Source organism: Arctopsyche grandis, chromosome 3 (assembly GCF_051622035.1).
Source record: "Arctopsyche grandis isolate Sample6627 chromosome 3, ASM5162203v2, whole genome shotgun sequence".
NCBI lineage: Eukaryota > Metazoa > Arthropoda > Insecta > Trichoptera > Hydropsychidae > Arctopsyche > Arctopsyche grandis.
In genome coordinates, this window is record NC_135357.1 from 27,570,387 (window position 1) to 27,583,561 (window position 13,175).

The 13,175-nt window shown below is 33.8% G+C and overlaps 1 protein-coding gene across 1 annotated transcript in view; it reads right to left on the minus strand.

Moving 5' to 3' along the window:
- igl (IQ calmodulin-binding domain containing protein igloo) overlaps positions 1 to 13,175 on the minus strand; it is a 99,706-nt gene that overhangs the window by 45,236 nt on the left and 41,295 nt on the right. Inside the window, exon 2 of the mRNA XM_077427528.1 lies at positions 9,237 to 9,467. Within this exon, the coding sequence (XP_077283654.1) occupies positions 9,237 to 9,309 (73 nt within the window). The 5' untranslated portion in view covers positions 9,310 to 9,467. The remainder of the gene's footprint in view (positions 1 to 9,236; positions 9,468 to 13,175) is intronic.

Below are 13,175 nucleotides of genomic sequence, written 5' to 3' on the forward strand. Positions count from 1 at the left end.
ATTGGATTTAAAAAAACCTTGAAAATATACAACATTTTCATGGCTGAACGAAGGGAAATAATAAATCAAATACAAAAAAGAATCGTAAAATATTCTCAAAGCAGTACATGAGTACAGCGCATTCCCCGAACGTGGAAGTTTTTCCCCGAACGTGGAACTTATTGAAGTCTTATAAGCATAATGGTTCTGTGCGTTCGGCCAAAATCGTTTCTTGTAATTCTATTTTTGGAAAATCTCAATACCGAAGGACTAAGACCTTACTGATGAATTATTCCGAGAATTGAAAATTAAAATCGAAGAAATAGGAGCCTAAAACTGATATTTTTAACACAAATTTTAAATAATTCTAATTTTATACCGAACAAAATATTCTTTAAATGTTGTAATAAAAGCGAATTTATATCCTACAGTGAAACTTTTACGAAGCGAGTATATCCTTCTTGTATTGACGATTGCACAATGGAAGAAACTCTTTTCGATTCAGATGAAGATGAAACAATCATGTGTTTGACAATGAATGAAGAATTAAATAAGAAGTTATCAAAGACAGTTAGCTATCCAAATGTGGCCTTCACAACTCAATTGTTAAAGTAAATTTTTCCACTCGCATTTGCTTTCACCTCATATAAACTTTATATGTATTACAAGCTTTTATATTTTCTCATATACTTTTACCAATTTACTTTAATTTATCATATAATTAAATAATTTATTTCCGTCTTAATTACAATTTTTATGTATTTGTGTATTTATGGTTAGTAATATATGTAAGTTGATCAACTACGAATAAGCATATAAACTAGTCAATATAGATTATAGAGTCATTATAACATATGTGATTATAGCTTGCCAGATTAGATACATAGAGTCGTTGTACGAAGTTTGGTCCAAATCAAATCAAACGGAATATTATACACAGACGTATGTACATACATTTACCGTTCGGAATTCAATATTGTACATATGTATGTATGTATGTTCATGTATACGAATAAATAGATTAGATACCGAAGTCGAACTAAATTCCATATTACAAACGGAACCGTCTCAATATCGCGAAATTCACTTAACAAACATTTGAATGCGTCGCAAATGTAAAAGACGGACAGACAGACACGTTTCACCCCACACAAACTTTGTACGTGACGGTTTACGCTTAGTTTTGCCAACTTTCATAACTCAACGTTTACGGTAAAGTTACCACTTCAATTTTCGCTTCTATAAATAAAGACGCAACTTGGGGAAAGGGAAATTTTCTTGTTTTTAGCAAGCAAACACGCCATTCGCACTTTTGTGAAAAAATTCATCCGGAAAATTAAAATCGTAGCCCCACGGCGGTACTACATAAGTCACAACGTGAGATTTAAAAATACAAAAATACAATGAAAAATGTATGTACGTAGATGTTATTAAAAATATTATATGTAATTGGAATTAATTCTTGTTTACGTGTATGTAATATTATATATAATAGATAAGTTTTTCCACTTTTAGAAGAATAAATTATCTTGTAATTCAAATATATAATGTTTTATTTATTAAGACTTATGTAAGGCATAGCCGATGGACCCAAATTGAAATTTCCACAAGTTGCCACTATCGGGTTACCCCTGAGCGACATATGTGGTATTAAATTGTACATACACAAATTTATAGATTTTAAATTTTGAAATTATATTCAAATAGTGGTGACATAGTGGGTAAAATGGTTTCTGCCAGTTTGATGAGACAAATCGGCAATTAAATCAGACAAATCAGCAAACTTTGATAGGAAACGATCGACATGGAGTCACAAATATCCAAGTCTGACCAGTAGCACTACATATAATACTCGGAATATATTTTTTTCAATTGAGGTCAATCCCCGGGACCGAATCCGGCAACCTCTCAGTGGTTATCATTAACGCAGACAACAAGCTATGCTTCTGGTAAAAGTATTAAAAATAAAAATATTCTTTTAGCTACCACAACAATCATATACGTTACATATATGTGACTATAACTAAAATCATGCGTCCCCCATAAAATAATATTCACTGAAACTTTTACAACGGCAGTACTAAATGTGGACTAAATTGGGAGAAGTCTTTATTGGGATTAGGAGAGAAAACTAGAATTTTAATAGAATATTAAACTGTCATCTTGAGGACATCAAGATCAAAGATCAAAACTGTCTACAATCTGCTTGAGACGAATTCTACCGTTCTTCGGCCACATATCAGTAAAGTCTGAAAAAGCGATGGACAGACTCTTCTATAGTGGCAGCTCTCTATGTGGCCGAATCCAGGAAGAAATGGAAACAGAAAATCAGACAGGAAATGACTTCATAGCGATCCTCAGAAATGAGGCATACATATTATCATCATACGTATGTGTGCAAAGTTTCAAGAAAACCGTAAAAATTCAAAAAAATCCATTCCGCCTATTTTTTTATCACACTATGTATGAATGTATATATACATTTGCAGATGGTGCGCAACTTCAAAGCAAGAACTCTGGCAGCGACAAGGGTTGAATAAGTTATTTTCAGTGGCGTCGCGTAGAGTCTTCACATACGTTTAATTGCAGGTAAAAGGCGAGCGCCTGGGGCGGCACAACGATCGATCGGGGCCGCCCCCAGGTGACCCGGCCCCGCACGCGGATTCATGCCGAGTATTTTTAGAAGAAAACAAGCGTCAGGCTCGATGGTGGAGGATGACGAGACCAGGAGAAAGGAGGGGTGATGGGGATGAAAAAGAGACCGAGGAAGCGAAGGGGAGGCAGTGCTACTTTGAGGCAACCCGCAAAATTTAATGAAGACAAATTGGCGCCCACCAACACCGATAATGCCGCCCTTAGGAAAGTAATCGTTCAGAAGCGTCGCGAGCTTACGGTGTGTCGTATACAAAGTATGGATGTACATATGTATATATTGTATATGTTTTCCGGTTACTTTAATCATGATTGATATATGTGCTTAGCGAAAAACTACACGGGCGAAACACTAAATCAGTGACAGCTCACCTTTTTCCATTATAAGTTCGATATTCTCGTATTCTTTCAACAAACAAAATATTTTTATACACTTTCAAAATACTTTTACACGTTTGTGTGTGAAAAATACACGTTTGTGTGTGAAAAAGTTTTACAATTATCAATATGTATCTATTTATATACAATACAAATAGATTGCACGATCGGTGTCGAGCTAAGTATAAGCTATAGCAGTAAAAAAATAAATATTCCATTCATGAAATATTTTTTCGATTTCTTTTGAATGATTAAACCAGCGTTAACAAGTGGCTATATTGATATAAAATCAAAAGAAAAATGTGCATTTTCATAGTAGAATATTGATTTTGAATAAGCTCTCTAACTTTAATTTTTGACAAGATTCCTAAATGTATCATAAAATAAGTTTTTATCTTACCAAAATGACAAGATTTAATATCATTGACTTAATGGATCCGAATAATGATGTACATACATATGTATGCATAAAAGTTTAACCCTTTGCGCCAGCGTCGCGTCGATTTCTATTCCAAAATATTTAACGTTTAAAAACGGTTTTAAAAGCACCATCCATAGACGAACTTGGTTAAAAAAAAATCAACTATTTGAATTTCTTTTAACAAAAATGAAACATAGGTACATTTATGTAATCAGGACTACTACTTAATCAAATATATAATTTCGAAAGAGACTTTGTAAGTATGTAAGTATTGTTGGTTCGTAAATCCGTGACGTCATCGAACAAATCAATATTCAAATAAATTTAAATAAAATAAAACTATTCAAATGTTAATTAAATAAATTCTCTGCCAAAAGAAAAATTGGTAGCAAATAGGTATAGAAGTTTTTTTCTTTTGTTATTGTATTCATATATACGTTTTAGCAGTGGTTTAGCCATGACGTACTTATGGATCTCGAATCGAAACGACTATTTTAGTACGGCGAGCGTTATCTCAGACAGACAGACAAACAGACAGAATAGCGATATTATATATATATGATTATTTTGTGATAAAACTTTTAATAGTTCTTTTAATTATTTTTATAAAAAAATATGTACACGCATCGTGTCAAAAAATAATATTCACATTATATATTTTTTTAAAAGTGTATCTTCATTGATAACAGACACCCGCAAGCTATCGGTTGAGCATCACTTCCATAAATGATTATTGGGCGTCTTTCGCAATTTCCAAACGTCGCTGTTTTTTCCCATTTGTATAAAAATATCGTAGAAACATGAATAAAATTCCTTTCCTTCTATACATTTCATAACTTGGAAAAAAGATTCGGGAGATAAAACGTTGTTTTTGTGCGGAAGTGAAAATAAGCGAACGATATATACGTATATGTAGTAAGAAGAGTATACCGAGCAAAAATTCCATACAAATCATTCAAGAAATTTATTTTGAAATTGTTACAATGTAGACCCACATATTCGTATGTATGTATATACGTATATATACATATTACACCGTTTTATTATGATGCGAAATACATAATATATGAAACATTATCAAAGAATTTTATTCTTTTATATAAAAAACACATTAGATAAAAAAATTCTTAACGTTCCGCAATTTTATAACTATTATACATTACATATGTATATACATATACGTATTGAAGTATATAAAAGTCAAAAGCTAAAAACGATTAATATTAGTCCACGTCAAATTGATATTACTTCCTTCAAATGGGTGTCAGTTATAATTTTAATAAACGAAATCCCACAGGCCGAATTATGGACACGCTGAAATATTTTAAGCCTAGGATTATTTAGAAACTCATTTAAATTCACTCATTTTTATATTGAACGACTTTTAAATATTGACATTAATTAATTCAAAATCCTTCAACGCTTTTGTAAATTTAATAAGTCACACCGAAACTCGATCACTCCTGCAGTCTTCACAAGTTTGAAGCAAAATTTAATAATTACACATTCACCGGTGCAAATTTGTTATGAAACAAATATAACATAGTCATCAAGTATGCTTCAAGCATAAACTTGATCATCTCGAATATACAATGTACATTAAAAAATCTACTAACTACGAACCACAAAATTCCCAAAGGAATCATCGGCAAACATCGAAAGTTTACTTTAATTACAATCTGAATGTATCTTTAGACTGTTGTTTATCCATTGCAAACTTTTCCTTTGTCCCAATGCACATTTGTACACACGAAGTGGTCGGAATTGAAACAAATAAGTGTACTTACATACATACTACGTCATTTATCTCACTCTGGGGGTCACGTAAGCATCTGATGTATATGTATACCCGCTCCAACTTACAAGACTAAGCTTCTAGACGAAAAAAACTACTTGATATAATCCAAATTTACAAGGTAACTTAGCCAAATTTGTGCTAAACGATTAGTCGAAAACTTTCACACTTAATTTGGTATAATGCGAAGCATCGAGCAATTTTCAAACAAATTACAACCCGCCGTCAATTAACCCCTTATCTGCGAGCGAACGAACGGGCATTAATAAAAATAACAAAAATTCCTTTATTGCGTAACTCGAGGGGGGGTCACTTTAACGCGACATCAGCCGTATTGGCGTCATAAAAAGCTTTTACTTTTTTTTCCACACGAATAGCCTTCTTCGTGCAGAACCTACGTGCAATATACGTTTAATATAAAACGTGCGAAATTTATGACAACTCGTCAAATTAATCCACAGTTATAAATCAGTCTCACGGTCGCGACAGACAGACATCGCTCAACTTCGCCAACGAAACCTGACCAACAAAAAAATAATATAGAAGTATACATACATATATACGAGGATTATTATCCGTAATCTTCAAAGAGAAAAAGTAACATTTTATACAAAGCTTAGAAAAATGTATATTTATGTGCTTTTTCCACTGTATTTTAGAAATATAATACACAATCCGCTAAAAGATACGCGCTTTTATGCATGCATATAAAGGTACACGTTCCAGAGAATTAAGCTATTTATGGCTACCTCGAAAAATAAGTCCTTCATCAAAGAAAGATCCAAACCCACACGATCAAAAGGATCCAACCCACACGGGTATTATTTTGACAACCGCAACTTCATGAATATTTTTTGTACATTGTGAAAGCAAACATAAAATTTAATAAAGGTTTTTTTAACGTACAAAATATGCAATAAAAAATTCAAAAGTTTGTCAATATTCCTTAATTAAATTGTGAAATGGATTTTTTGTACAACATACATTCGTATGTATTCATTGAGTCTAGTATATAAATTTAATTGGATTTTCTGAAATAGCAGAAAAAATCTCTACATTGTAATTTTATGTAAAACGAAGTTTTTCAGGTGGATAAAATGTGAACAAAAGAGTAAATTAAATTTATATGAGATGAAAGTGAAAAAAATAACTTTTACCACTAATCAAGTTTTTAACATGTGAGTTACAAGGGGGTGGTAATAAGTCGGATTTGAACAGTTGTTCGTCATCGCTTCAATTTGACACAATATAATTTTTAATGAGTTAATTAATGATAAAACTCTTCTACATAGATTCATGTCGCAGGCATTAGCTTACTTCAATGTTAGCTAACCCTCGTATGTCGGCAAGATATCAAAGCGACCAAAATGAAGTCTTGTAAAAACAGAGCTAAAAATTTGATAAAATTTTGTAATCTACGATTTTTGTTTTGGAGTACCATGAAATATAATAGTATACCAAATTCGGCGATATGACAATTGAACAATAGATTTTTTTCTAATTTAAATATGGTAGACTCTCTGATGACATTTGGCATAGCAGATGAGGGTTGAAAAAACTTTCAAAAATCTATCCGTCTAATTTAGGATACCATGAGACAACAAACCAAATTTGACGCTCCTCGATTGTTAAAAAGCTGTGAATTTGAATAGTGGAAAAACATAAAGATTAAAATTTTAATTTATTTTTACAAGCTTTTTATTAAATTTATATTTATCACTGTGCCATTACCGGTTGCCCCAATGCGACGCTTACGGCCAAACTTGTACATTTGTACAATATGTATATAAATTTTATACATTATGTTCAAAAGTGGTAACAGGCTATGCCCCCTAGGGCTTCGCCCCCGTTGCGAAGGCGGCTTCGCTTTCGGCGCCTTTGCCCCCGGGGACTTATTACAAAAAAATCAAATTATTTGTTCGATGTCGTCACGGATTTACAACCCAACGAACGAAGGTTGCATACAAAGTCTCTCTCCAAATTATATATTAGATAACTTTATTTTAATTCGTGTATCAATTCCTTTCCGAAACCACCCATTGAAATCACCGGGCACAAAACTAGTAATCAATACAAAGAGGAAGGGATATCGTTCTTCTGAATTAAATTACGTACAATGTGTACTCTTCTACATACGGCTCGACCAAAATGGCAACCCTGAACAGCAAAAACTCCGGTCGATTCGCACCAAGTGACGTGACGTCCGCTCTTTCGTTTTGATGATTGTTTTTTTTTTTTTTGCATACCTTTAATTGTATACCCTTTTTGAGGACGGCGCGCGCAAAGGGTTCGTGTAAACAAAGACAAAGTTAATGAAAAGGCGCGATAAGGGCGGCACGAGATGAGTATGCAACGCGGTCTCTTAGGTCGACTGTACTCCCTCGTTAATCTTGATGCAGGGTGTGGTCGTTCAAAGTGTATTTGCTCGGTAGCTCGCACGGACGTTTCTAATTTAATAAATTGCGGTGCGATTCACCGGCAGAGTGCACGTCAAACATCGAGCCTGGACATCTGGAAAACAGCCGGTTTTTGCACAATCGGTTTCCGATATTTTAACTGTGAATTTGGAAGTACATACATACATACATATATCGTACGGATCAGCATTTCTCAATGCATATATTACGCGTGAAATTCCATTTATTACCGCATAGAGATACACAGTACCGCTGCGAGCCATTTAAATTGAGCGTTCATTACAAAACACTCAGTGTATGAATATTTATATAAAACATACACCTAACAAGGGTAACAAAGCAATAAACCCTTAAAATGATAATTTTATTCAGAATGATCACAACCATCGATCTCGACCTTTGAAGGTTTTTATATCACTTTTTAGTTGATTTTTAAGCATTATATTATCCATAAATCTATAATTATCAGGTACTTTAAATCATTTTCGAGCATTTTAGCCAGCAGCATAGCTCGGTGGGTGCGTTAATGCTTACTACCGAAAGGTTGCCGGGTTCGATCCCGTGGGTTAACCTCGATTGAAAAGAATTTATTCCGAGTATTATATGTAGTGCTGCTGGTCAGAATTTCCCAAGAATTAAATTTTAATTCTTGAAGACTTTCCATCGATCGTTTCTTATCAGAGTTTTCCAATTTACCTGATTTCATTTTTGAAACGGTTGCTCATCATATCACCATTCACCACTATTTGAACATGATTTCAAAATTTATAATTTACAAGTTTAATACCATAGATATCACTCGGGTGCAATCTGATAATGGCATCTTCAAAAAATATAAAATTGGGTCCATCGGCTATGCCTCCTTTCTCAAGTATAAATAAATTTGATACTTTGAAGCATATACATATGTAATATTCTCTATTTATGAGAATTTTAAATAGGTTTTTGAGCTTTTTTTCTATTATGAATATAATAAATTTTATTAAATTCCTAAGGAGAAATATATTAATGTCTTAAACCCCACTCCTCGTCGCAAATTACATATTACCTTTTTATGTAAGTATAAAATATTACATATTACAAGTGACTTTAGGAGTGCAAATCATTAAAATTAATTATAAATGATATAGCATATGGCACCATTCGTCATAAATTCCCAGATCATATACATATGTACACATGTAAGCCTCGTTGTACGTTGTTAATGTAATATATAATAGTATGACATAGACGAAATTTACCTAGCATTTAGGATCAACAAACAAGCACCCTTCCTATTGATACATACCTAGATAAAATGACAAATTGCTCTCCACCTGTATAATATATTTATAGAAAGCGGTTCAGACGCGGACGTACATATGCTCGCACTTGTAACAAAACTTACATAAGTCAAATCTGTCAAAACGCGCTAAACTTTTTGAATTATTTAGGAATATTTCAAAACCTCTACGACCCACACAGCCTCGACGCACATACAAAACACCGCAGAAGACGTATTGTTGTACATAGATAATAATAGCACAACTTTAACCACCATTGCGTCGAAGCTTTGCAAAATGAACATCCATAATTGATCAAAGGCAACTCTTACCTTTATCTTCCGGGTCGAATTCGGCTTCGAGCTCCTCCTTGGTTGGGTCGGGTTCTTGTTTGTTGTCGCTCATGGCTTTTTCTGTCTGACCGCTGGGTTCGCTAGCTATCGTCTTCCTTGTCCTGTGACCTCTGAACACAGCCTGGATCTTAGTCGCAGCTCGTTCCTCTTCCGCTTTCTCTGTATCGGTTGCGACCGACTTTATCTCTTCAGTGATGTCCTGAAGTTGATCTGAAAATAAAACACTTCTTTAACATCGAATAAACGTAGATTAAATCCTCATTGGCGGCAACAATTGGTCAGGACAACGACTAATGTGCCCTGCAGCATCCGGACCGAAGGGGCAATATCGACGGGTCGGACAAATTAAAAAGCCCTAATAGCCGCATCCGGCACGCTCTATCAGCGGAGAAGGTTGAAAGCTCAATCCCGAGAGGAAAATGCTTTCCCACGACCGGAAAAGTCGACCCTGGGTGGGAGTTCATGCGAGTGAAACGTTCTATTACACTTCCTAATACGGTTTTAGATCTAAATGCATTCACGTTCTAGAGCATTTATGTACACACAAACACTATATCGATGCATGGTGAATTATTTATTAACAAAGCACTCTTCCAGTTGACCCTTGTGACCTCATGTAGCCTTATCCCTTAGTTGTAACTACCAGTCACTTGCTTTGTTAGTCGCCTTCTTCCGTGACCCTCTTCAAGTAAACTACATTATTCAAAATACACATACACACTCATACATAATAGTACGCACGCTGCAAATGTTTAAGATTCCAGTTTGAATTTTCGTTCCTTTTGTATTTGAAGAGCATCTTTGCGCGAAATTAAGCATGTATTTTATTAAAGCGAGTGTTGAGGTTCAAGGACGTTCGTGTTGGGTTTTATAATGTGAGGGTTTACCAGTTATCAGGTCAGGTTATTTTCGGTTTATCGAAATTTATTGATACGAAAAAGGGTCAGTTCAAAGGCTCGATTACGCACGGGTATCAACCCTTATTTATAAATACAAATAATGTATGGAATTGGATAAGGATGCTTTTTTTACTTGTTATATGTATCTTTGTATTAAAAAGGAACTGAATTTCTTATTTAGTATTCATGCGATGTAAAATTGTAAGTAAACGAAAATTCAAATATTCACGAATGTACTTAACAATTTATTAATAATACGAATCACGTTATACTGAAAAAAATAATTTAAATAAAGATAGAAAAACGGCCGATTATATGTAAGATTTCAATTTGGATTTTTTTTAACAAATTCAAATTACACCACGAATTATTTTATTATTTCATTTATACTAATAATTTTATATGGAGCGAAACGTTCCAACTGAAAGAATACTAATCTCTAGTGTATTTGTTATTTATATGGGAAGAAAATCAATCTGGCAAGGCGTGATTGGAGTATAAGTCATCAATATTTCTTCAGCATTTTCATCAGCGTATATATGTATCATACATATCAGCTAGAATATCAATAATTCAATAATACCTCAATGTATCGAAATAATTACAGGGTGAAACTTTCTATTCGTTGCAATATACATATAACAAAAGTTTCAATTTTATGAAAAGGATATTTTTACTATTTCATGTTAAGACGTCATACCAGTGCAGTTTCACATGAAGGATTCAAGTTACATGATCCATGTTTTAATCGCCAAAATTTCATAAATTTAGTGTACTAGCTGAACCCGGCATGCGTTGCATTGCCACAATAACGCATGCAATTCCCGTACCCGTTCCCGTTCTCGTTCCCGTTCGCATTTGTCGGAAAAACGCAGGTGGCGAACTTGACTTGACTTGACTAAAAAACACAATTGAAGGCTTTTTCAATTATTCAATTTTTTGTTAATTTTACCCTAACAACGTAAATTTGAAATTATTTTCCATGCAATGCCACTCATTCCCGTTTTTCCCGTTTTTGGCGAATTTTTTTTACAGAAACCATCGTGGACATGCACGCAATAACTCCTGTAAGTTTCATCGCAATTGGTTGAATGGTATAGGAACGCATACTTGACAGACAAACAGACAAACAGACAAACATTGATTTTTCATACCTCCTTTTAGCTTCACTTATTACAATTCAGGAAAAAAATCACGATTACAATTCAGGAAAAAATTTGCCTCTTGTCCAATCGTTTTCATACTTTGCCATATTGCTCACTTTGGTAATCAATATACGTAAATGTATCCTCCGCCATTAGAATCGAGAAAAAATATCGTTTTAGACAGGCAATTTTCAGAAATTTGAATTTCTGAAAAGTGCCTGACGTTTATCCAGGTTTTAGTTTTAAACATAGATGGCGTTAGTAAAATAAAATTATTGGTATTTTTATTCAAAATAATAATTTTATATACAAATTTGTATTTAAATAGATATGCCTAAAAGGCAAGTAATGAAGTTTAATCATAATACAACAGTTTTTCTTTCTATCTTGCCTGCTTTAATTATACAAAAAAGTAACTTGTACAATATAAAACGTTTGCTTTTATATTGTACAAATAGGATCATAAATATTGTGGTTTACATTCCATGTTCTAAATTTATTTTTAATAATTAATCTAATTTAAATATAATTAAACCGATGTCGACTGATTGAAATTGGAAATGATACTTTACATAGTAAAAACAATTCATACCCGAGAAAAATCTACTCCTCGTTTAAAAATATTGTAATATATTTTTAGCACTGAATCTGAATAGGCACAGTTCTGCGGTTATTGCTTATTGGAGCATTAAAAATTGAAAGAATCACTTTTGATAAGCCTCGTACAGCCAATGACGACTCAGCCTGGAAAAAGCGCGATTTTAAATGCCAATATTTCAATAACGTCGATGTCTCGTGACGGCCCATCGCGTCAGATAAAGCTCAACGTCTGATGCTTTACCTCACACACGCGTCTCGATCATTATTCCAATTTCTAGCCCCAAACCCCACTCCAAATCACACCCCACTACCCCAAATATTCCCACCCTCCTTTCGTCCTGTCCCCCGTCAAGAATTTTCCGTGCACGTCAGACCGTCGGTTAAATATTCAGGGGCGTTTTTCGACGAACGGCCACAAAACCGTAGCGAGAACAGCGCGTCCCGGGGTTAAATTAACCCCAGGAACAATGGACCATGAGCCTTCGGTCGGTATAAATCGAAATTTGTGCTCGTTCCGCGTCCGAAAACATAATCCGAAAGCTAGCCGGGCCGTCCGTCAAATACAAAGGGAATTTTATGCGCACATATTACCTATACATAAACCGTGATGATATAACAATAATGAATGTGAGTAAATTAAACAATATTTCAAACCGAAATACGAAACATGGCGAAAAAAAGTGTGTTTTATTTGATAAAAATGGTAATTTCGTTTCAGCATGAATCACATTGATTTACGAGCATTTAAAATTGTCTCGGTTTTCTTAACAAAGTCTGTGTAATGTAACATACATACATACGTACAGTTAAAAGTTAGAAAAATACATTCAAATTTAAATTTTACAAAATATACAGTATTCTCAAACGAAAGTATTATATTATACATACATATACAAAGAAAACGTAATGCGCATTTGAATCCGTGAGCGTATGAAAGTTATATGAGACCAGCTCTTTTGAAAAGTTTTAATAACATTGAGTTTTCATTTGAGAATAAATTTCGGAATATTATTTTCATTTTACATGCATACTCAAGTGTACCGAAATGAAATAGGAAAATAAGTATTTCCATTATCTCGAAACAAATTAACGAAACTCCCATTGTGTTGCATGAATACAATAACAATTAACCGAACTTTGGACTTTGATCGATGTTGAATTAATCGCCAGTTTAACGTGAAAAATAAATTACCACGAGTAGTTTTCAGCTGGAGCAAGTCGTCCGTTATAATCTGTATTGAATACCCTCATGCAATATTCATGCTTTGTAATGT